This window comes from Hyla sarda, chromosome 8, assembly GCF_029499605.1.
Source record: "Hyla sarda isolate aHylSar1 chromosome 8, aHylSar1.hap1, whole genome shotgun sequence".
NCBI lineage: Eukaryota > Metazoa > Chordata > Amphibia > Anura > Hylidae > Hyla > Hyla sarda.
The window spans coordinates 123,266,394-123,288,975 of NC_079196.1; the positions used below are offsets into that span (position 1 = coordinate 123,266,394).

Below are 22,582 nucleotides of genomic sequence, written 5' to 3' on the forward strand. Positions count from 1 at the left end.
GGGGTCTGACCATTGGAGGCACTTCATCTATTTTCTATGGGGCCACCTGAACATTAACTAGTTTAGTGCTCATCAATGTTCAGAAGCCCCATAGAACCTAAACAGAGCAGAAGATCCAAAGAAAGTGACTAATTTTGCCTGCGTTCTCAGGATTGATGAGGGTTCAAGTAGCTGGACCCCCACTGTTTAGCTTGTTATCCCCATTTAAAAATGGGACAACTCTTTTAAAAACTATAACTATGTAAAGCCTAAAGGGGGCTACTGTGTTAAGTACAAACAGTCATACTGTTACTGTATGGGGAATTATTATCATCTGAGTCTCTATTAGTAATTTGGTAACTATCTGCCACTGTTGTTTTATAATTTAAGGTTCTGACATCCCCTAATCTATGGGTCTGGTCTGAAATCTCAATGAATTTTGTGATCTTGAACAACATTATTTCTAAACCTGTAAAGGTAACGGCACACTTGGCCACACAGCTGTATTTTATAAGTGATTGATAAGTGTTTCCTTAACTTTTACATGAAGCTGGTAAATATTCATGCATGAAATGAGGGGGGGGGGGGCAGACAAAAGTTTTCTATTGCACCCAGTTCTTTCTAGTTACAGAGGCAAAAATGGGAATCAGACATCAAGGTATAAATTACATGTAGGTATAATTAAAATAGAGGAATAGATCTCAGGATAACTTATGTAAATGTTATGATTAAGGCTGGAGATGTAGCTGGTTGTACGAAATATTTATTAACACAAAATTATAGAAATACCTCTGATTTCTGATCAGGGCCCTTGCTTCAGACACAGACTTAAAGGGGTACGCCAGTAGAAAACTTTTTTTTTTTTTTTTTTTTTTATCAACTGGTGCCAGACCACAGTGCTCTCTGCTGACATCTCTGTCCATTTTAAGAACTGTCCATAGTAGAAGAAAATCCCCATAGAAAACATATGCTGCTCTGGACAGTTCCTAAAATGGACAGAGAGGTCAGCAGAGAGCACTGTGGTCATGATGTCAGCAGAAAGCACCAAAAAGTTCCAAAAAGAAAAGAAATTCCTCTGTAGTATTCAGCAGCTAATAAGTACTGGAAGGATTAAGATTTTTTAGTACAAGTAATTTACAAATCTGTTTAACTTTCTGGCACCAGTTGATAAAAAAAAAAAAAAGTTTTCCACCGGAGTACCCCTTTAACGACGGAGGACGTAAATGTACGTCCTGGCGAGGTGGTACTTAATGCACCAGGACGTACATTTATGTCCTAAGCATAACCGCGATGCCCGGATCATGCGCTGCAGGTCCCGGCTGCTGATCGCAGCCAGGGACCTGCCCGTAATAGCAGACACCCGCGATCCCGCGGATGTCCACCATTAACCCCTCAGATGCCGTGATCAATACAGATCACGGCATCTGCCGCATCGCGGTCACTAAAATGGATGATCGGATCGCCCGCATCGCTGCGATCCGATCATACAGCACGGCAGATGGAGGTCCCCTCACCTTGCTCTGCTGCCTTCCCAGTGTCTTCTGCTCTGATCTGCCTTCCCGCAGACCAGAGCAGAAGATGACCGATAATGCTGATCAGTGCTGTGTCCTATACATAGCACTGAACAGTATTAGCAATCAAGTGATTGCTATAAATTGTCCCCTATGGGGACTATTAAAGTGTAGAAATAAAAGTAAAAAAAGTAAAAAAAATAAAGTAAAAAAATGTGAAAAACCCTCTCCCCAATAAAAACATAAATTGTCCCATTTTACCTATTTCACCCCCAAAAAGTGCTAAAAAAAAAAGTATTTTATATACATATTTGGTATCGTGAGTAAATATCTGAACTATTAAAATAAAATGTTAATGATACCATATGGTGAACGGCGTGAACGTAAAAATAAAAAAAAGTCCAAAATAGATGCTTTTTTATAACATTTTATTCCCAAAAAAATTAAGAAAAAATTATAGAAAGTTATAGGTCTTCAAAATAGGGGGATTTTAAACGTACTCATTTGGTAAAAAAAGTTAGTAATTTTTTTTAAGCGCAACAGTAATAGAAAAGTATATTATCATGGGTATCATTTTAATCGTATTGACCCAAAGAATAAAGAACACATGTCATTTTTACTGTAAATGGTACAGCGTGAAAACAAAACCTTCCAAAATTAGCATAATTGCGGTTTTCTTTTTCATTTCACCACACAAATAGTATTTTTTTGGTTGCGCCATACATTTTATGGCAAAGTGAGTGATGGCATTACAACGGACAACTGGTCACACAAAAAACAAGCCCTCATACTAGTCTGTGGATGAAAATATAAAAGAGTTATGATTTTTTGAAGGCGAGGAGGAAAAAACGAAAACGTAAAAATAAAATTGTCTGCATCCTTAACCTCTTCAGGACACAGGGCGTATGGATACGCCCTGCATTCCGAGTCCTTAAGGACCGAGGGCATATCCATACGCCCATGGGAAATCCGGTCCCCACCGCTAGCCGGTTGGGGACCGGATCCAGATGCCTGCTGAAAACATTCAGCAGGCACCCTGGCACATCGCCCAGGGGGGACCTGAGACCCCCCCATGTCGGCGATCGGAGAAAATCGCATGTCAATTCAGACATGCGATTTTCTCCAATTTCGGGCTGATCGGGTCTCTGGTGACCCGATCACCCAGAAAATAGGGCTGATCGGAGCTGTCAGCAACAGCCCCGATCAGCCTAAAGGATAGGAGTGAGATCGCAAAGCTGCGATCTACTCCTATCCCCTGGCATTAGTTCTGACCAATGGCATCGCAGGACAGGGGGTTGCCATGGCAACCCCCGTTCTGCCCGCCCCTGGATGTCGAGGGGCTCTGGGAAGAAGATTGAGGCCGTACCTGCAGAAGAAGATGCCTGGGGACCGGGGATCTTTGCTGGAGCCTGCTGGATCCTGATCAGGTAGGGAATCGACAGTAGGGGGGGGGGGGGGATTGAAAGTGAAAGTAAATTGATCTTTACTGTGACAACCACTAGGGGGGCCAAACTGCAACTCCCAGCATGCCCAGACAGCCAAATGCTGTCTGGGCATGCTGGGAGTTGTAGTTTTGCAACATCTGGAGGGTCACAGTTTGGAGACCACTGTTACAGTGGTGCCCAAACAGTAGCCCTACAGATGTTGCCAAACTACAACTCTCAGCATGCCTCGACTGCCCAGGCATGCTGGGAGTTGTAGTTCTGTAACATCTGTCCCTTCAGATTTAGCAATTTTCATGACATTTTTGAAAATTGCTGCTCTACTTTGAAGCCCTCTAATTTTTTCAAAAAGCAAAAGTATGTCCATTTTATGATGCCAACATAAAGTAGACATATTGTATTTGTGAAGAAAAATAAAATGTATTTGGAAATATCCATTTTCCTTACAATTAGAGAGCTTCAAAGTTAGAAAAATGCTAAATTTTAAAAATTTTCATGAAATTTTGGGATTTTTCACCAAAAAAGGATGCAATTAATGCCGAAAAGTTACCATCAAAATAAAGTAGAATATGTCACGAAAAAACAATCTCAGAATAAGAATATTCGGTAAAAGCGTTTTCGCGTTATTAATTCATAAAGTGACGGTGGTCATAATTGCGAAAAAGTGCTCAGTCCTTAAGGTGAAAAAGGGCTGCTTCTTTAAGGGGTTAAGGACCAAGTGGGCTGCGTCATTAAGGCTCCTTTCACACTAGTGATTTCTCCGTTATTGAAGTTCCGTCACCTGTTCCGTCACGATTTTCGGCAAAAAACGGCCGTTACAAAACCCCTGACGGCCGAGACTAAATCGCATTGCAGCCTATGGAATTTTGTAACTGCCCGTTTGCACCCGTATATGCCCGTAATTCATTACGGATGTTATACAGTGACGGGACATCGTGGCGGAAAAATTACTGCATGCAGTAATTTTTCTGCCACGATGTCCCGTCACTGTATAACGTCCGTAATGAATTACGGGCATATACGGGTGCAAACGGGCAGTTACAAAATCCCATAGGCTACAATGCGATTTAGTCTCGGCCATCAGGGGTTTTGTAACGGCCGGTTTTCGCCGAAAATTGTGACGGAACATGCAACGGAACTTAAATAACGGAGAAATCACTAGTGTGAAAGGAGCCTAAGGGGTTAATAGGATATAGAAACATAGAATGTGTCGGCAGATAAGAACCATTTGGCCCATCTAGTCTGCCCAATAATCTGAATACTATGAATAGTCCCTGGCCCTATCTTATATGAAGGATAGCCTTATGCTTATCCCATGCATGCTTAAACTCCTTCACTGTATTTGCAGCGACCACTTCTGCAGGAAGGCTATTCCATGCATCCATTACTCTCAGTAGAGTAATACTTTCTGATATTACTTTTAAACCTTTGCCCATCTAATTTAAAACCATGTCCTCTTGTGGTAGTTTTCCTTCTTTTAACCCCTTAAGTACTAAGCCCATTTGGGCCTTAAGGACTCAGACAATTATTATTTTTTTTTTGTTATTTCCTCCTCGCCTTCAAAAAACAATAACTATTTTATATTTTCATCCACAGACTAGTATGAGGGCTTGTTTTTTGCATAACCAGTTGTCGGTTGTAATGCCATCACTCACTTCCCATAAAATGTATGGCTCAACCAAAAAAATACTATTTGTGTGGGGAAATTAAAAAGAAAACCACAATTTGGCAAATTATGGAAGGTTTCGTTTTCACGCCGTACAATTTTTGGTAAAAATGACATGTGTTCTTTATTCTTTGGGTCAAAACGATTAAAATTACACCCATGATTACATACTTTTCTATTACTGTTGTGCTTAAAAAAATCGCAAACTTTTTAACCAAATTAGTACATTTAAAACCCCCCATTTTGAAGACCTATGAATTTTTCATTTTTCCGTATAAGCGGCAGTATGAGTGCTCATTTTTTGCACCGTGATCTTTACTTTTTATTGATACCATATTTGCTTATATAAAACTTTTTATACATTTTTAATAAATTTTTTGTGCATAAAATGTTATAAAAAAGCAGCTATTTTGGACTTTTCTTTTTTACGTTCACGCCGTTCACCGTACGGTATCATTAACATTTTATTTAAAAAATTGGACACCTTTAAATTTTTATTGGGGGAGGGGTTTTTTCAAATTTTAAAATGGGACAATTTATGTTTTTATTGGGGGAGGGGGGGTTTTCAATTTTTTTTTTACTTTAAAAAAAAACTTTTTACTTCTATTTTTACACTTTAATAGTCCCTATAGGGGACTATTTATAGCAATCATTCGATTGCTAATACTGTTCAGTGCTATGTATAGGACATAGCACTGATCAGTATTATTGGTCATCTTCTGCTCTGGTCTGCTCAATCGCATACCAGAGCAGAAGACCTGTGGAAGGCAGTGGAGGCAGGTGAGGGGATCTCCGTCTGCCGTGCTGGATGATCGGATCACCGCGGCAGCTCTGCGGGTGATCCGATCATCCATTTTAGTGACCGCAATGCTGCAGATGCCGTGACCTGTATTTATCATGGCATATGAGGGGTTAATGACGGGCATCCGCGCGATTGTGGATGTCAGCCATTACCGACGGGTCCCTGGCTGCTATCAGCAGCCGAGACCTGCCGCGCATGACCCGAGCATCGCTCCGATGCTCTAGGTTATGCATAGGATGTAATTGTATGTCCTGGTGCGTTAAGTACCAGCTCACCAGGACGTACATTTACGTCCGGTGTCTTTAAGGGGTTAATCTCTTAAGGATGTAGGGCGTACCTGTACGCCCTACGCCCGGTCCCGGGGTTTAAAACGGGGTCACACTGTGACCCCGCATCAAACCGGGTCAGTCCCGGCTATGAACCCTGGGCTAACAGCGCGCGGCACCGATCGTTGTGCCGCGCGCTATTAACCCTTCAGACACGGCGATCAAAGTTGACCGCCGCATCTGAAAGTGAAAGTAAATGCTTCCCGGCAGCTCAGTTGGGCTGATCGGGACATTGCGATAAAATCGAGCGCTGCGGAGGTCCCCTTACCAGTCTCTGTGGCGTCCGATCGGGGTTTGATTGCTCCAAGCCTGAGCTACAGGCTTGAGCAATCAAGCCCCTATCTCGCTGATCCATGCAAAGCTATGGCTTTGCAGGGATCAGCATAAGAGATCAGTGTGTACAGTGCTATAGCTCCCTATTGGAGCTATAGCACAGCAAAAAAAAGTGAAAAAAAAAAAGTTAACAAAGGTCATTTAACCCCTTCCCTAATGAAAGTTTGAATCACCCCCCTTTTCCAATAAAACTAAAAAAAACTGTGTAAATAAAAATAAACATATTGGGTATCGCCGTGTGTGGAAATGTCCGAACTATAAAAATATATTGTTAATTAAATTGCACGGTCAATGGCGTAAGCGCAAAAAAATTCCAAAGTCCAAAATAGCGTATTTTTGGTCACATTTTATATCATGAAAAAAAATGAATAAAAAGCGATCAAAAAGTCTGATCAATACAAATATGCTACCAATAAAAACTTAAGAACACGGCGCAAAAAATTAGTCCTCATACCGGCCCGTAGGCGGAAAAATAAAAAAGTTATAGGGGTTAGAATATGAGAATTTTTAACATATAAATTTCCCTGCAGGTAGTTATGATTTTTTTCCGAAGTACGACAATATCCAACCTATATGAGTATGGTATCATTTTAACCGTACGGACCTACAAAATAAACATAAGGTGTTATTTTTACCAAAAAATGTACTGCGTAGAAACGGAAGCCCCCAAAATTTACAAAATGAAATTTTTTCTTCAATTTTGTCGCACAATTCATTTTTTTTCCGTTTCGCCAAGGATTTTTTGGTAAAATGACTAATTTCACTACAAAGTAGAATTGATGTTGCAAAAAATAAGCCATCATATGGAATTTTATGTGCAAAATTGAAAGTGTTACGATTTTTTAAAAGGTGAAGAGGAAAAAATGAAAATGCAAAAACAGAAAAACCCTGCATCCTTAAGGGGTTAAATATGCTCTGCTCCTTTACCGTGTTAATTCCCTTTATGTATTTAAAAGTCTCTATCATATCCCCTATACATGTTAAAGGGGTACTCCGGTGAAAAACTTTTTTTTTTTTTAAATCAACTGGTGCCAGAAAGTTAAACAGATTTGTAAATTACTTCTATTAAAAAAAATCTTAATCATTCCTGTACTTATTAGCTGCTGAATACTACGGTGGAAATTATTTTCCGTTTGAAACACAGAGCTGTCTGCTGACATGATGAGCACAGTGCTCTCTGCTGACATCTCTGTCCATTTTAGGTACTGTCCAGAGTAAAAGGAAATCCCCATAGCAAACATATGCTGTTCTGGACAGTTCCTAAAATGGACAGAGATGTCAGCAGAGAGCACTGTGCTCGTGATGTCAGCAGACAGTTCTGTGTTTCAAAAAGAAAATAATTTCTGCTGTAGTATTCAGCAGCTAATAAGTACAGGAAGGATTAAGATTTTTTAATAGAAGTAATTTACAAATCTGTTTAACTTTCTAGCACCAATTGATTTTAAAAAAAAATAAAAGTTTTTCACCGGAGTACCCCTTTAACCCCTTAAGGACTCAGCCCATTTTGGCCTTAAGGACTCAGACAATTAAATTTTTACGTTTTCATTTTTTCCTCCTCGCCTTCTAAAAATCATAACTCTTTTATATTTTCATCCACAGACTAGTATGAGGGCTTGTTTTTTGCGCGACCAGATGTACTTTGTAATGACATCACTCATTATATCATAAAATGTATGGCGCAACCAAAAAACACTATTTTTGTGGGGAAATTAAAACGAAAAATGCAATTTTGCTAATTTTGGAAGGTTTCGTTTTCACGCCGTACAATTTATGGTAAAAATGACGTGTGTTCTTTATTCTGAGGGTCAATATGATTAAAATGATACCCATTATTACATACTTTTATATTATTGTTGCGCTTAAAAAAAATCACAAACTTTTTAACCAAATTAGTACGTTTATAATCCCTTTATTTTGATGACCTCTAACTTTTTTATTTTTCCGTATAAGCGGCGGTATGGGGGCTCATTTTTTGCGCCATGATCTGTACTTTTTTTTTATACCACATTTGCATATAAAAAACTTTTAATACATTTTTTATAATTTTTTTTAAATAAAATGTATTAAAAAAGTAGGAATTTTGGACTTTTTTTTTTTTCCGTTCACGACATTCACCGTACGGGATTATTAACATTTTATTTTAATAGTTCGGACATTTCCGCATGCGGCATTACCAAATATGTCTATAAAAAAATTTACGCTTTTTGGGGGTAAAATAGGAAAAAACGGACGTTTTACTTTTTTATTGGGGGAGGGGATTTTTCACTTTTTTTTTTACTTTTACTTTAACATTTTTTTTACATTTTTTTTTACACTTGAATAGTCCCCATAAGGGACTATTCATAGCAATACCATGATTGCTAATACTGATCTGTTCTATGTATAGGACATAGAACAGATGAGTGTTTTCGGTGATCTTCTGCTCTGGTCTGCTCGATCACAGACCAGAGCAGGAGACGCCGGGAGCCGGACGGAGGAAGGAGAGGGGACCTCCGTGCGGCGTTATGAATGATCGGATCCCCGCAGCAGCGCTGCGGGCGATTCGATCATTCATTCAAATCGCGCACTGCCGCAGATGCCGGGATCTGTATTGATCCCGGCACCTGAGGGGTTAATGGCGGACGCCCGCGAGATCGCGGGCGTCGGCCATTGCCGGTGGGTCCCTGGCTGCGATCAGCAGCCGGGATCAGCCGCGCATGACACGGGCATCGTTCTGATGCCCGCGGTTATGCATAGGACGTAAATGTACGTCCTGGTGCGTTAAGTACCACCTCACCAGGACGTACATATACGTCCTGCGTCCTTAAGGGGTTAACCTTTCCTGGTAAGTTTTATCCTCCGATCCATGTACTAGTTTAGTAGCTTATCTCTGAACTCTCTCTAGAGTATCTATATCCTTTTGGAGATACAGCCTCCAGTACTAAGCACAATATTCTAAGTGAGGCCTAGGATTCCACTGAGGTTTTTGCATTGTTTTTTTTTTTTAGGTAAAAAAAACACCAGAAAAACTGCCAGAAAAGCTGCCACTGATTTTCCCTGCGTTTTGACGTTTTTTCTTTTTTTGGGGGCGTTTTTTTCCATCACTATCTATTGTATCTTTATTTATTTATTTATTTATTTTTTTAATTGTAAAATTATTATAAAAATGGTCTCCCTTTTTTGGTGGAAGTATTCTATTCTATTACATGATTTTTGTTTTAAACATTGATATTTTATACTATATATACTACTATATATCCTATTAAGTCTGTGTCTGAAGCAAGGGCCCTGCTCAGACATCAGAGGTATTTCTATAATTTTGTGTTAATAAATATTTTGTACAACCAGCTACATCTCCAGCCTTAATCATAACATTTACAAACGTTGTCCTGAGATCTATTCCTCTATTTTAATTATGCCTACAACTAATCTATACCTTGAGGTCTTATTCCTATTTTTGTCTCTATTTATTATTTGGCACTACAGGTATAGAGTGTCATTGTACCTCGGTATAGATTTACCTCTAATATAGTGAGAGCCACCCAAATCCGTATTTCTTACTAGTTACAACCTCTAAAGAAAAGTACCGTATGATGTACTTAAAAAGTAGCTTGTGCTTTCAGAACAATCGACTGACCTTAATCCCAGACCTTAATATCAGTGCATGGATTCGGAACTATTTGGATCATGTCATGAGAAATGGAAATTCACACTATCACACAATGGTATTTGACAAGCAATCCCCCCCACCCCCCCCCCCCCCAAATTACAATTAGTTTGACTTTACATATTCGTAAATGCCTAAATGCACATGTAGGCTTGTTGAATGTTTTCTATGTATTCTTATTTTATTGTTATATTTTAGCTTTATATGTCTATAGCATGGTACTTTGTATTAGGCTCATATACATATTTATTATTGGCTAAATACACTGACTGCTTTAGCATTGGTAGGTAGTTATAGTGGTGGGGTGACTGATGGGTCAACGCACAGTAGTAGGGTAAGTTTATTTGTATTAGGAATTCAGAGGCCAATTGGACATGTTGAACTTTTTGTCATGTTCCTCAAATCATTTATGAACAATTCTTGCAGAGTGGAAGGGTACATAAAGGCCACTGCCATTATGGAATACCATACTGTAAACAGAAGTACATAATCAGCAATGTTTTGGTAGATGGTACATGACAAAGTAACATCCACATGAATATCAGACCCAAGGTTTTCTAGCAGAATATTGCCCAGCTATCAATATACTTACACTGGCTTGCCTTCTTTTCATAGTAATACTTGATGCTATCTCTTCATCAAGTAAGTGAGGACCACGGCTAACCACATGACATGAAAAAAAAAACCATGACTCTTACAGTTTTCTGACTCTTTTCAGCAGTCTGGGGGAGTGCTTGGATCCCCCAAGAGCAGGTACTTATCCCCTATCCTGTGGAGAGTGGATTAGAATAGTTTCCTAGTGTTACAGTTGCGCTCCGGCCTAACTCACCAGCCATGAGCACTTGCTGTGCTGTGCCGGCGGGGCTGAGATTTGCATCGCGGGATGCCCGCATGCGAGTCTCAGCCCGTTGTCACTTACGATCCTGTGTCTCTGTTCCATGTGTCCCTGCAGCTCTGCACGTCCTAGTGCCGAAGAGGTCTTGGATGTGGACCATTTGCCCCGTCTAGCTCCTGCAGTGTCTTCTGAACATCCTTCCTTGCTACCAGCTTTGCCTCTTGCCGAAGAGGCTATGGATGTGGACCATTTGCACCTTCCAGTTCCTGCAGTGTCTCCTGGTTCCCAGCTATGTCTGCCTTTGCCTTGTCTGGTGTCTCAACATCCTTCCTTGCTGCCAACTTCGCCTCTTGCTGAAGAGGCTATGGATGTTGACCGTCTTGTATTTTGCCAAGTTCATTGTCTTGTTTTTCTTGTGTTGTCGTCTGTAATTTTTTTTCTCTCCAGGTGCATCATAGAAGACAGAAGACTCCTTGCCAGAAGTCTGCTAGTTATTTTTCTGCCTTCGTGCAGTCTAGTATTCCCCTGGTCTCTGGTAGTGGGGAACTCTTTGAGTTCCAAAGAAGAGAGGAGACCAAAGGGGGGGTACTGTTACAGTTGCTTTCTGTCCGTGAGCCCGCATGCGAGTCTCAGCCCGTTGTCACTAACGATCCTGTGTCTCTGTTCCATGTGTCCCCGCAGCTCCGGCGCGCGTGCCTCTGCCTTCTAGGGCGCGTGCGCCGGCACTCACTTTCTTAAATGGCCAGTACCCAATTAGTTCTAGCACCTGCACCTGTTCCCTGGGCTTTAAGTATCTGCCCCTCCATGTTCCCTGGGCTGGATCTTTGGTTGTATTGCCTTAGTGAAGTCTTGTTCCCAGAGTCTGTGTATCTGTTCCTAGTTCCGTCCTATCCGGTACCCGTGTTCCTGCCCTGTCCTGTTGTCATTCAGCCACATCCTGTCAGCCACGCCCTGTCAGCCAAGTCCTGTCAGCCACGTCCTGTCAGCCACGTCCTGTCAGCCACGTCCTGCCAGCCACGTCCTGCCAGTCTCTGCCTGTGCCACGTCCCCCCCAGCTACCTGTGTGGATGAGTCGTGCCAGAGGTAGCGACCTGGGTGCCACCCGCCGCAGCAAGACCATCCCGCTTTGCGGCTAGCTCTGGTGAAAACCAGTGGTACCTTAGACCACGCTCCCTGGCATGGCACAAGTCTCCTTCCACACAGGCCCAGAGGATCCATCACCTGCTGTCCACCTGCAGTGATTCCTAACACCTAGACTTCCTCATTAAAGGTTCACAGAGTTTTCACAAAGCAAGTGACAGGTCCTAGGGACATATCAAAAGTTTTAACCCCTTAAGGATCGGGCAAATTTTAGTTTTTAACTTTTTGCTTTTTAATAGAATGACCCGGTAAAAAAGTACGCTAAGCACATTCTCTCCCGGTTCTGTTCCACATGTGACCGAGACAGCCTTAATTTTATGGGGCCATTTGGCTCTGTCTCCCTGCTAGCTCTAGAGATCTGAAATATGTCAAAAGTTTTGTGCATACTTGTCTAATTGTTTCATGGTCAACTTATGATGCTTGCATGCTCATTGTAGGCACTTTCATGAGTGGAAAGAGGTAAGCATGGGCATTTTGACTAGTAGGAGGGTACACAGTTGCATAAGCAGCAAACTGCAAAATTAGTGTGTTCTTACATTGTGTGTTCTTTTCCCTATTGGGGTATGTTCACACTACAGAATTTATGCATGTAGAATTGCGCTCAGGAAATCTGATGCATGAACCTAAACATTGGTGTAAATGAGTCTTTTTCTGACCCATTCACACTGCAGAATTTTAGCAGCAGAAAATCCACAAGCAGAGTCCCTGAACGTGACTGTTTACATTTGTGATTTTTCCCCCAGAAATGATTTCTTCTGCAGATTTGCAGCTTGTATGCAGTGGGTTTAGAAAAGGGTTTGGACATATATTAACGCTGCATGTAAAAAAAAAAAAAAAAAAATGTGTGAACGTGGCCTATGTCTTCCACTTATAAATGAAGCAATTTCAGTAATGGAACTATATTAGTATCTACAAAATTCTACATACTCTTAATACAAGGGATAGTAGAACCTTTTATTTGTTTGTGTGTTGTAGTACAACAAAAAAGGAGGGAAGAGTTACAGCGTTCTAGAGTGTGCATTGTGTAATTCTTTACATTGTGTGGTTTGTGTTTTTAAGTGAAACCTAATAGAAGGGGAAACTAAGAGTTTAAAGGCTGGACCTGAGGGGTCTGCAGCTGAACAGATATATGTCAGAGGACTGCTGAAACACTTCATTTTGCCTTGGCAGTGGTACGTCACTATGGCACCTCGAAAAAAAAAAAGATGACATGAGATGACAGAAATAGTGAGATTCCCTGCTAATAGTAGGGAAAAAAGTTAAATAACTCAACACATGAGTATACAATTACAAAAAGAGATAAATAAAATACATTTAAAGATTTGCTAAGATCAAATCTACAAACCTACATTAAAATATTAGATATTTGTCCTATAACAAAAAATTACTTACTTAAACATTGCAATAAGCAGATTTAATAGAAGAATGTTGGTGAAAAGCAGGTAGAGACACAGTAAAATAACAGTTAGCCACTGAGGAAAGACAGGCTGAAGGTTTTCCTTATTTGATTCAGGACACTTCTGCTTATTTGGATCAGTCCCATTTACAGTACACTGGTCAATGTTAAAATTCACCCCTGAAAAGTACAAAGAAAATGGAATAATAAAAACCTGGCTCAGTATATTAAGATAATATACTAAATAGCATTACGTTAAAATTCAACAAACTACACAAACTGTCATATATATATATATATATATATATATATATATATATATGCATAAGATATGACAATACTATTAAAGGGGTTGACTCATAATCTATGGCATAGGGAATAACAAACTGATTGGTGCAACCACAGAGACCCCCACTGAATACAAGAGAGGAGGTGAAATGTCCCCCAGAATGAACTCCATGCACTGCACATGTGTAAGCAGCACTAAATTAATTCTCTCAAGGGCTTCTGAGCACTGCCAAGCTCAGCACTGCACATATGGCCATATTATAGCTCTGTGGTAGAGCCCTGCGCGGGATTGGTTTTTCAATCCCGCTCCTGATTACTTTTTTTTTAACAATCCTGCCTGATCCTGATGACTCTTTTGACCAATCCCGCCCACTCCCACTAAAATGTTTGTCCAATCCCGCTCGCTCCTGCTAACATAGGAATGTACAGACACTAGGGTGCAATGCTCTGAACATACTCCCCATGTATAGTAGTGTGTGTAGTACACACACTGCTATACATACGGGGGAATGTACAGATATGAATAGCAGTGACTGTGCAGACTCAGATGCCCTGGGTCATGGACCAATGCAATGCTCTGCACATTGTTACGGAGCTGGATGTGGATCCTCTAACCTATGTGGCTGATGACTCAAACCATATGGGGGGCGGAGTCTATGGTGCCACTGGTCTTCACCAGAGCCCGCCGCAAGGCAGGATGGGCTTGCTGCGGCAGGCGACACCCAGGTCACTATCCCCGACACGGCTCGACCACACAGGTAGCTGGGCAAGGTGAGGTACGGATAAGGTAGTAGCATAGTCAAACGTAGAAGAAGGTCAAAGCAGGCGGCAAAGGTGTGAAATGACGCAGCGGGAAGGTCTGGAAACACGGGTAAGGCAAACAGGCAATATGGAACACTTAATCTCAGGCTAGGGGCACTGAAGATCTGGCAGGGAAGTGTGGGAGGTGCAGGGACTTTATAATGTAGTGTCAGATGCAACAACTAATTATGTGGGAACTGACCCTTTAAATTTCAGAGCTCCAGCGCGCGCACCCTGGGAGGCTAGACGCGTGCGCCGGAGCTGAGACACAGAGGAAGAGGCGGCAGTGGAGGGTGGTGAGTGATGGGCTGGGATTCGCATGCAAGCACAGACAGGGACACAGAGACACCGTGCTCACGACCAGAGCTTGCGGCCAGAGCGCAGAGAGTAACACACATACCTGGCCTAGGGGGATGTATGAGGACTAATTTTTTGCAATGTGGTCTGTAGTTTTTATTGGTACTATTTTTGTTTTAATGGGACTTTTTTTTATCACTTTTTATAATTTTTTTATGGCATATGAAGTGACCAAAAATACGCAATTTTGGACTTTAGTATTTTTTTTTTACGTGTGCGCCATTGACCATGCAATTTAATTAACATTCTTTTTAATAGTTCAGACATTTACACATGCGGGGATACCACAAACTTTTTTAGTTTTATTTTTTTTTTTTACATTATTTTAGTTAAAAAAAAGGGGGAGAATTCAAGCTTTAATGGGAAGGGTTTTTTTTTTTCTTTTTTTTTTTTTTTTTACACTTTTTAACTTTTTGTTATAGCTCCCATAGGGTATGTGCAGACTGCAGAGCATTACACCCTAGGGTCTGAAGAAGACCTTACAGTGCAATGCTCTGCAGTCTGCACATACCCCCCCCCCCCCCCATGTTTATAGAGCAGTGTGTGTATGTGCATTCCTATACAGGTGGGGGTATATGCAGAGCATTGCACCTTTGTACAGACTAGGGTGCAATGATCTTCACATACCCTCACCTGCATAGGAATTTACAAACACATTGCTATACACATGGGAGGGTATGTGCAGACTGAAAAGCATTGCACCCTAAGGTCTGTAGAAGACACTAGGGTGCAATGCTCTGTCTGCAGTCTACTCTGCACATATCCCTCATGCATATAGTAGTGCGGTGGGGAGTGTGTGCTGTAGAAGATGGACATTTTTACCTACCGAAAGGGGCCCGGGCGGCTGAAGATGGGGGTCACTACACTGACTTATCCTCCTCCAGAGTCCAGGGCAGGCTGCATAGATAAAGCAAGCCCTTACTTATTAAAGAAGAGCTGCTGGGAGCTGTAAATCACTGTCTATGTAGATAGCTATAAATGCAGGTGATGATGGAAAGGGAAATTGCATAAAATTGTGAAATGGTAAAAGGATAGATGGAATATTTAACAATAAACAAATAAATATAATGTTCAGAAGGTAACTATTCCAATGAGGAATAAAAATAAGGAATAAAAATAAATAAATATGAGTACAAATTTCAAGAAATGTATATATGTATAAAAAACGTTGGCACCTTTTGGATTGAATGCAGATCTAGAATTATTCCGCTTTTTAACCTAGATGTGCACAATATTCCAGGTACTTTTTTATACTTTTATTTTTATACATATACATTTCTTACTTATATTTTTTTTTTTTATTCCTTATGCTCATTGGAATAGTCATCTTAACCTGGACATTATACTTATTTATTTGTCTATTGTTAAATATTCCATCGATCCTTTTACCAGTTCACAATTTTATCCAATTTCATCACCTGCATTTATAGCCACCCACCTCTATCAAATACACTACATTTACAGTATCATCTACTGGCTCTCTATTACATCTAACTATTGGATGAACATTACATTCATAGCATCCATCAAACTATGGTCTCAGGCACCAACTTTACGATTTTCTCTCATTACTTTTATTTGTATTTATTTTATTTGTTTTTCTACCAGCTGTTTACATAAATGTTTATCCCCCACATGTGCTATTATATCTACATCTAATGCTGAACTCACTAATCTATCTAAATTCTCTCAGACTCCCTTTTCTCTCTCTAGCTATAATTTTCTCCCTTTTGTTGCCTTTCTTTTGTTTGGATCCTGTCAAACCGGATCCAGGTCTAATCCATTAGCCACCTAGAATACCCAAGTGTAGGAATTTAGATCAAATTTTCCCTGGAGATCCAATTAACTCACAACCTATATATATACCATCAAAACTCACATATGGACAGATTGATCGCTGAGGAAGAGCTAAGAAAGCTTGAAATGCGTCTGGTCTAAGCTTTGGACACTTTCCCACAACACTATTATATCCTTTTGAAACAACTATTGAACAACCAGATCTGCCGGTCTGCGATTTGAATCTTATAGCAGTTTGGAATTGCCGTCCCCCCCCCACCACCACCAGGAATACAGACCTAGCCACATCAGACTCCTGCATCTGCTCACACACGCTGTGCCCAGGACATGGGGCGTACTGAGAGTGCAGGAACCAGTATCGCAGAGATTGCAGACATAACAGGAGCAAAGATGAACACTACCACACCACCAACGCTACTCCGGTGAGAGGTACATAGAACTGTTGCATTTCTTATTACAGAGGAGTGAGCCACACACAGCAGCATAACCTCATGGCTGAAGTTTCACAGGTTTACAGCAGGAAACTCTGAAAATGATTATAAAACTTATGCACTTTATGCACAGCTGGTACCACTGAATATTGTCCACTGTGATGTTTACAAAGAAATTATGATATAGGTCAAACTAGCAATGTTACTATTGATGGGACATTATCTATGGGACATTATTTTAACTTGACAGTAACATGCCACTAGTCAAGTGTTCTTCATTATTATTATTTATTTTAATCCATATGTGTAATCCATATGGTTCTACATTGCATTATTTTTTAAATAAATGTTATTACTAGAGATGGGAGAATTTTTAAAAATTTTTAAAATTTTTAAAAAAAAGCAGTATGCAGTGGAGATGGAGGCAGTCCCTCCGAGTCACTTCCACAAATGGTACGATGCATGCTCACCTGCTTAGTAACCGCCGATTTGTCACCATTAGGGGCCACCACAAAATAGGGGTCTTTTTTTACACCCACTGAGAGGGAGGACAAAATGACCTACTACAGAGGCTTCCTATGTATTCAGTTGGCCGATGCCTGTTTGTGCCATCGTCCATCCTCTCGCAGGTCTGAATCGGAGGGCCCCCTGCGCTCACCTTCCACTGCCATGGCTGCTGGGGAGGGGTGGGGTGGCAGGAGCAGTACCAGCTCCATCAGCGGCAGCCTGAATCTGCAGTCGCTGATGAGTGGCTTTCTTCACCCGCATAGTGAAGCAACTTATCAGCAGCAGGTAGACCTGGAGCAGGACCTGAACCAGCAGGCGGTGGCATACCTTGACATGCCCATGCCAAAATCAAAAAAATACAGTCCCTGGAGGTTACAGGGGAATTAGTTTCTGTAACAACCTTTAAAGGGTTACCCCCTCGCGGGGAAAACCCTTTACTAGAACCCCCCTTAAAAACACTCTTTATTGGTTATTGTTTAAAATTTCCCCTTATACTAGTTTTAAAATTCCAGTGAGATTGGGGTATTGATAGTGATCTGTGCTGTTTGAACAGTTGTGAAGGGCACACTCAATGGTCCAGATATACACTTGTTTCTGCGTGCTTGATATACAGCACACCTTAGCTACTGGTCCATAGATAGGCTCCTATCCTATACCCAGGGGTGTGGAAATTTAAAAAAAAAACTACTTGTCCAAGGGACTAAAGCGGAACACAATCTACTTGTCCCTCAAGAAAATCCACTTGTCCTGGCAGATAAAATAATTTTCACCAAAATAGTCTGATCCCCCCCCCACTAGACCACCAGGGATGGATATAAGATCCTTTAGACACTGCTGACAGCGGTGATCTAATGGTTTAATAGGCGATCGCAGTATGCCAGGATATTAGCGGCAGGAGAGCTGTAGATCCTCTTACGCCCGAGCCAAGCCCAGAAAAGTCTAGATATAACTTTTTGATCACCTTATAAAAAATTTCTCATATGAAGTGACCAAAAATGAACAATTCTGGACAATTTTTTACATTTCCACTGTTCCCCGTACGGTTTAATTAACATCATATTTTAATAGTCTGGACATTTCCACATGCAGCGATGCCACTTATGTTTATTTTTGTACATAATTTTTATTTAAAGAAAATTGGAAACTTTTATTAGGAAAGGGGCTTATTCACATGTATACGCACTTTTTAAAATATTTTAATCACTTTTTTTCAGTCTCAATAGGGACTTATGTTACTGGGGGGGGGGGGGGTTCTGCTTCTCCAGTTTATGTGGTGCATTTTGTGTCAGAAAATGCTGGAAGTTGCATTTAGTTACTAGATAACTACAACACCCAGCATGCCCTGATACAGCCTATGCTTGTGTGGGTGTTGCAGCAGGTTGCACTGTATAGTAGTACAGTTAAGGTTATTGTGTAACATGCTGGGAGTTGTAGTTTTGGTTTGTGTCAGCTGCAGAGCCATAGGATGTGTCAAGGAATACTGGGAATTAGTTAGTAACTACAACACCCAGCATGCCCTGATGCAGCCTATAGCTCTGCAGCTGACCCGAACCAAAAGTACAACTCCCAGCATGTTACACTTTATAGTTCTACAGTTTAGGTTATGGTCCAACATGCTGGGAGTTGTAGTTTTGGTTCGGGCGTGTTTGTGTGCATCCGTGGGGCTCTTGGTTGGCGGGTGAGTATGAAGGGGGCGGGATTCTGGGGGTGCAATTTAGTGCGGGTGCCACTAAAAATAAATAAAATTAGATGGCACAACTGCCCTAATGCCCGTCTGCTCCTATACAAAACATTTATGCATACACATATCATACATGCACCAGCCACTGCCCCCATATACATACACACACACACACCTGCCACTGCCCCCCCCCCCACATCATACATTACATACACACATACCCTCACACCATACATATACACCATACATATGCACACATCCTACATACACCTGCCGCTGCCCCCCCACATCATACATCACATACATACACATCACACTTAGACATTATACACACATCATACATTACATACACATCACACATAGACATCATACACACATTATACATTACATACACATCACACTTAGACATCATACACACATTATACATTACATACACATCACACTTAGACATTATACACACATCATACATTACATACACATCACACATAGACATCATACACACATACACTCACACCATACATATCCACCAGTGTTTCCCAACCAGGGTGCCTCCAGCTGTTGCAAAACTACAACTCCCAGCATGCCCATGGCATGCTGGGAGTTGTAGTTTTGCAACAGCTGGAGGCACCCTGGTTGGGAAACACTGATATACACCATCCTCCCCCATCATACATTACATGCACATCACACATACACCCACACCATACATATACAACCACCCTTCCTGCCGCTGCCTGTATTCTCTGCCTCCTCACCTGAGCCGCCATGAGTGGACATCAGAGCTGTAGTCCCGGCCAGTGTGAGGTGAGATTTCCGTCCTCTCCTCTCTCCCCTCCCCCCTGCTCTGTGTTTTCCCCGTGCAAACTGGCAACCTCCCCGTGGTGGATTAGGTCCTGTCTAGACAGAGCCGGGGAGGGGGAGGGGGGAGCTGTGTGCGGGGGATGGAGCTGTGCACGGAGCTGTCAACATCCTCTCTCTCACCCTGCTGTGTCTTCTTGTGTAGAGCTGCATCCTCCAGGAGGAGAGATAAGGGGACTCTGCAGTCAGCTGGAGGCCGCCGCCCCCTCCATACACTCTGAGCGCCGGTGTGAGGTGCAGACTTCCATCGGCTCCTGCGCCTCACACCGACATTAACGAAATATAAGGGGGACGTCGCTCTGTCCCTGCTTGCCCGATACAGGGCTAAATCTATAAACAATTCACCTGCTCGGCACCCAAAACTACTTGTCCCGGGCGTCGGGCTATAGGATTTCCACATCCCTGTATACCGATCCCCATATAATTACTGTGTTAAAACCCCCTAACTAATAGCCTCCCTGACGTTTCGCTGAGCGAATCAGCTTTGTCAAGGGTAGCGAGGCTCTGTCATTGTGCCACTCTGTGGTAGTGATTCTAAAAGCGATGCCTGTAATCTGCATGTCATACTGAATAACAGTATTATTTCACTACCCCAGCACACTCCATATGTGTGTTAGAACATAGCAAAGTGTTCTACACCCCTATTGAGGCTCTCTGAAGGCCAGACATAACCGTTTTTAATATAGATTCACAGCGAATAAATTAGAATCAAACCAATTTTTTTCAAATAATTTGGCAAATCAGCCGAATCGAATTTTTCTAAAGTTCGCTCATCTCTACAGTTCATGACACAGACAGAGGTGTCAGCAGATAGCACTGGAAAGAACTACACAACTTTCTCTGTAGTATACAGCAGCTGATAAGTACTGGAAGGATTAAGAACTTTAAATAGAAGAAATTTTTAAATTTGCACATTATGGCACCACTGGAGTACCACTTTAAGGAGCTTTACCCTGCCTGTTTGACATTTCTGATTCTCGGACAAAGCTGGTAGGCAACTCACAGGGAAGGAATAAACATCTATTAATTTCCAATTATCAGTTAGGGTAGGGTCACAAGTGCCATATTTTACTGCATAGTTGCTGCAGTTGATTTTGTTACCCATTGACTTCACTGAGTAGGAAAACATGCAGCAGCAAATATGCAGCAAAATACGGCACATGTGACCTCAACCTACCCTTAAGATGCATTATTACCATCTATGTAGGAAGGGATCTGTCCAAATAAGGTCATATAAGAATGGTAGACAACTCCACGAAATATCCAATCCACTCTTATTTCATTGTGGATCAATATAGCTTGCTTTGCAACTCCAAAAGACACAACCCAAACAGCCAAAAGGAAGAGGAAAAAGAAGACATCTTTCATCTGTAAAAAAAAAAAAAAAAAAAAAGTTAACAGTAAATTACATTGCACCTTATTTCTACAACTGCGACAATCTATTCCACATGCATGGTTCACGGCCAGTTAACTGCATTCTAAAGGTGGTTGTATTTAAATGCAACAAATGTATTAAGGGGATATGGCAGGATTTTTTTCTTTAGCTTTTATTCCTAGTTAAAATATTGTGTAATATGCTTCTATTACCTCCGTGCACCACTTTGTTCTGTTTTCAAGCACAGGACCCATGCCCAGAAGTGCTACAGTGCAAGCTTTTTTTTTTTTTTTTTTTACTGTGACCTTTCCCAGCATTCCATGCAGCCAGAGACATTGGCTCTCATTTACAATTGCAAACCTGACATGTTTTGTAGGGTTTGAAAAAAACCTGACTATCCCTCTATTTTACTAAGAAAACCAAGAAAAAGTCAGGAAAAGGGGACATGGTCACCGAAAAGGGTTGTGTCCCCAACATTTTCACAAAAAAACAACATATTTACTAAGGTTTCCACAGAAAATGTGGTAGATTTCAGCTGAGGAAAACTCTACAGATCAGAGCATGTGTAAAAAAAGCTAAATGTAGGGAAAGTTGAAAATGTAGGGAAACCTTAGTAAATACCATGGCCATGGAAAAAAAATTGTAGAGAATTAAAACCCACAAAGAAACCTACACTCCACTCTCAAATCATGGCCATTGTGTTCCATGGTCTCAAGGCGAGTGTGGCTATGCTGAGGTGGTGAGTGAGTAGCATTACTTTAGTAAATACCTTCCACCATGCTATCCACCCACTGCAGCATAGCCAAACTCCCCTGGAGGCCATGCGACATTACATGTTGTCTTTAGCTGCATGATATGCGGAGAAAGGTAAGCCACAAGAGTAAAATAAAAAGACTTGCACTACAGCACTTCCTAGTACGGACCTCATGCATGAAAACAGGACAAAGTTACACACAGAGGTAATAGAAGTATATTACATAGTATCATAACTTGGCATCAAGGGCTCTAAGGCTGCTGTTCATTCCAGATACAATTCATGGTAGCACAAAAATGGCCTGCTGTATCAATTGACCCTGGGGGTAAATGAATGCTCTCAATGTGCCAAATTGCCAAATTTATATATTAATAAATGAAATATTACTCAGACAGTGTACCAGACAGTGTTATTAAAAGTATCATAACCCTCCCTGTACCATCCCCTCTTAGTCTATATTAACAGGTTAGGATGACCTAAACTTTTGATAGCTTTTCCCAGTTTGAGGCTGCCATTTAGGGTGGATCGTCCAAGGAAGTAGGGACATTGTTTTGGGCTAGCGTCAGGGCTGCACTACTACTTTTTCTATTTTTCTCATATAATAATAGACAAAACAGGCAAACATCAGGAAGCTATTTTCATGTACAGTGTGTCTAA

General features: G+C 41.3%; 1 protein-coding gene across 4 annotated transcripts in view; it reads right to left on the reverse strand.

The window, feature by feature from the left end:
* TRPM2 (transient receptor potential cation channel subfamily M member 2) overlaps nt 1–22,582 on the reverse strand; it is a 577,304-nt gene that overhangs the window by 156,856 nt on the left and 397,866 nt on the right. For all 4 annotated transcript variants that reach the window (XM_056536782.1, XM_056536781.1, XM_056536783.1 and 1 more), the window contains 2 exons: nt 20,993–21,164; nt 13,073–13,256 (listed from right to left, as the gene is read on the reverse strand). In XM_056536782.1, the coding sequence (XP_056392757.1) occupies nt 13,073–13,256; nt 20,993–21,164 (356 nt within the window). The remainder of the gene's footprint in view (nt 1–13,072; nt 13,257–20,992; nt 21,165–22,582) is intronic.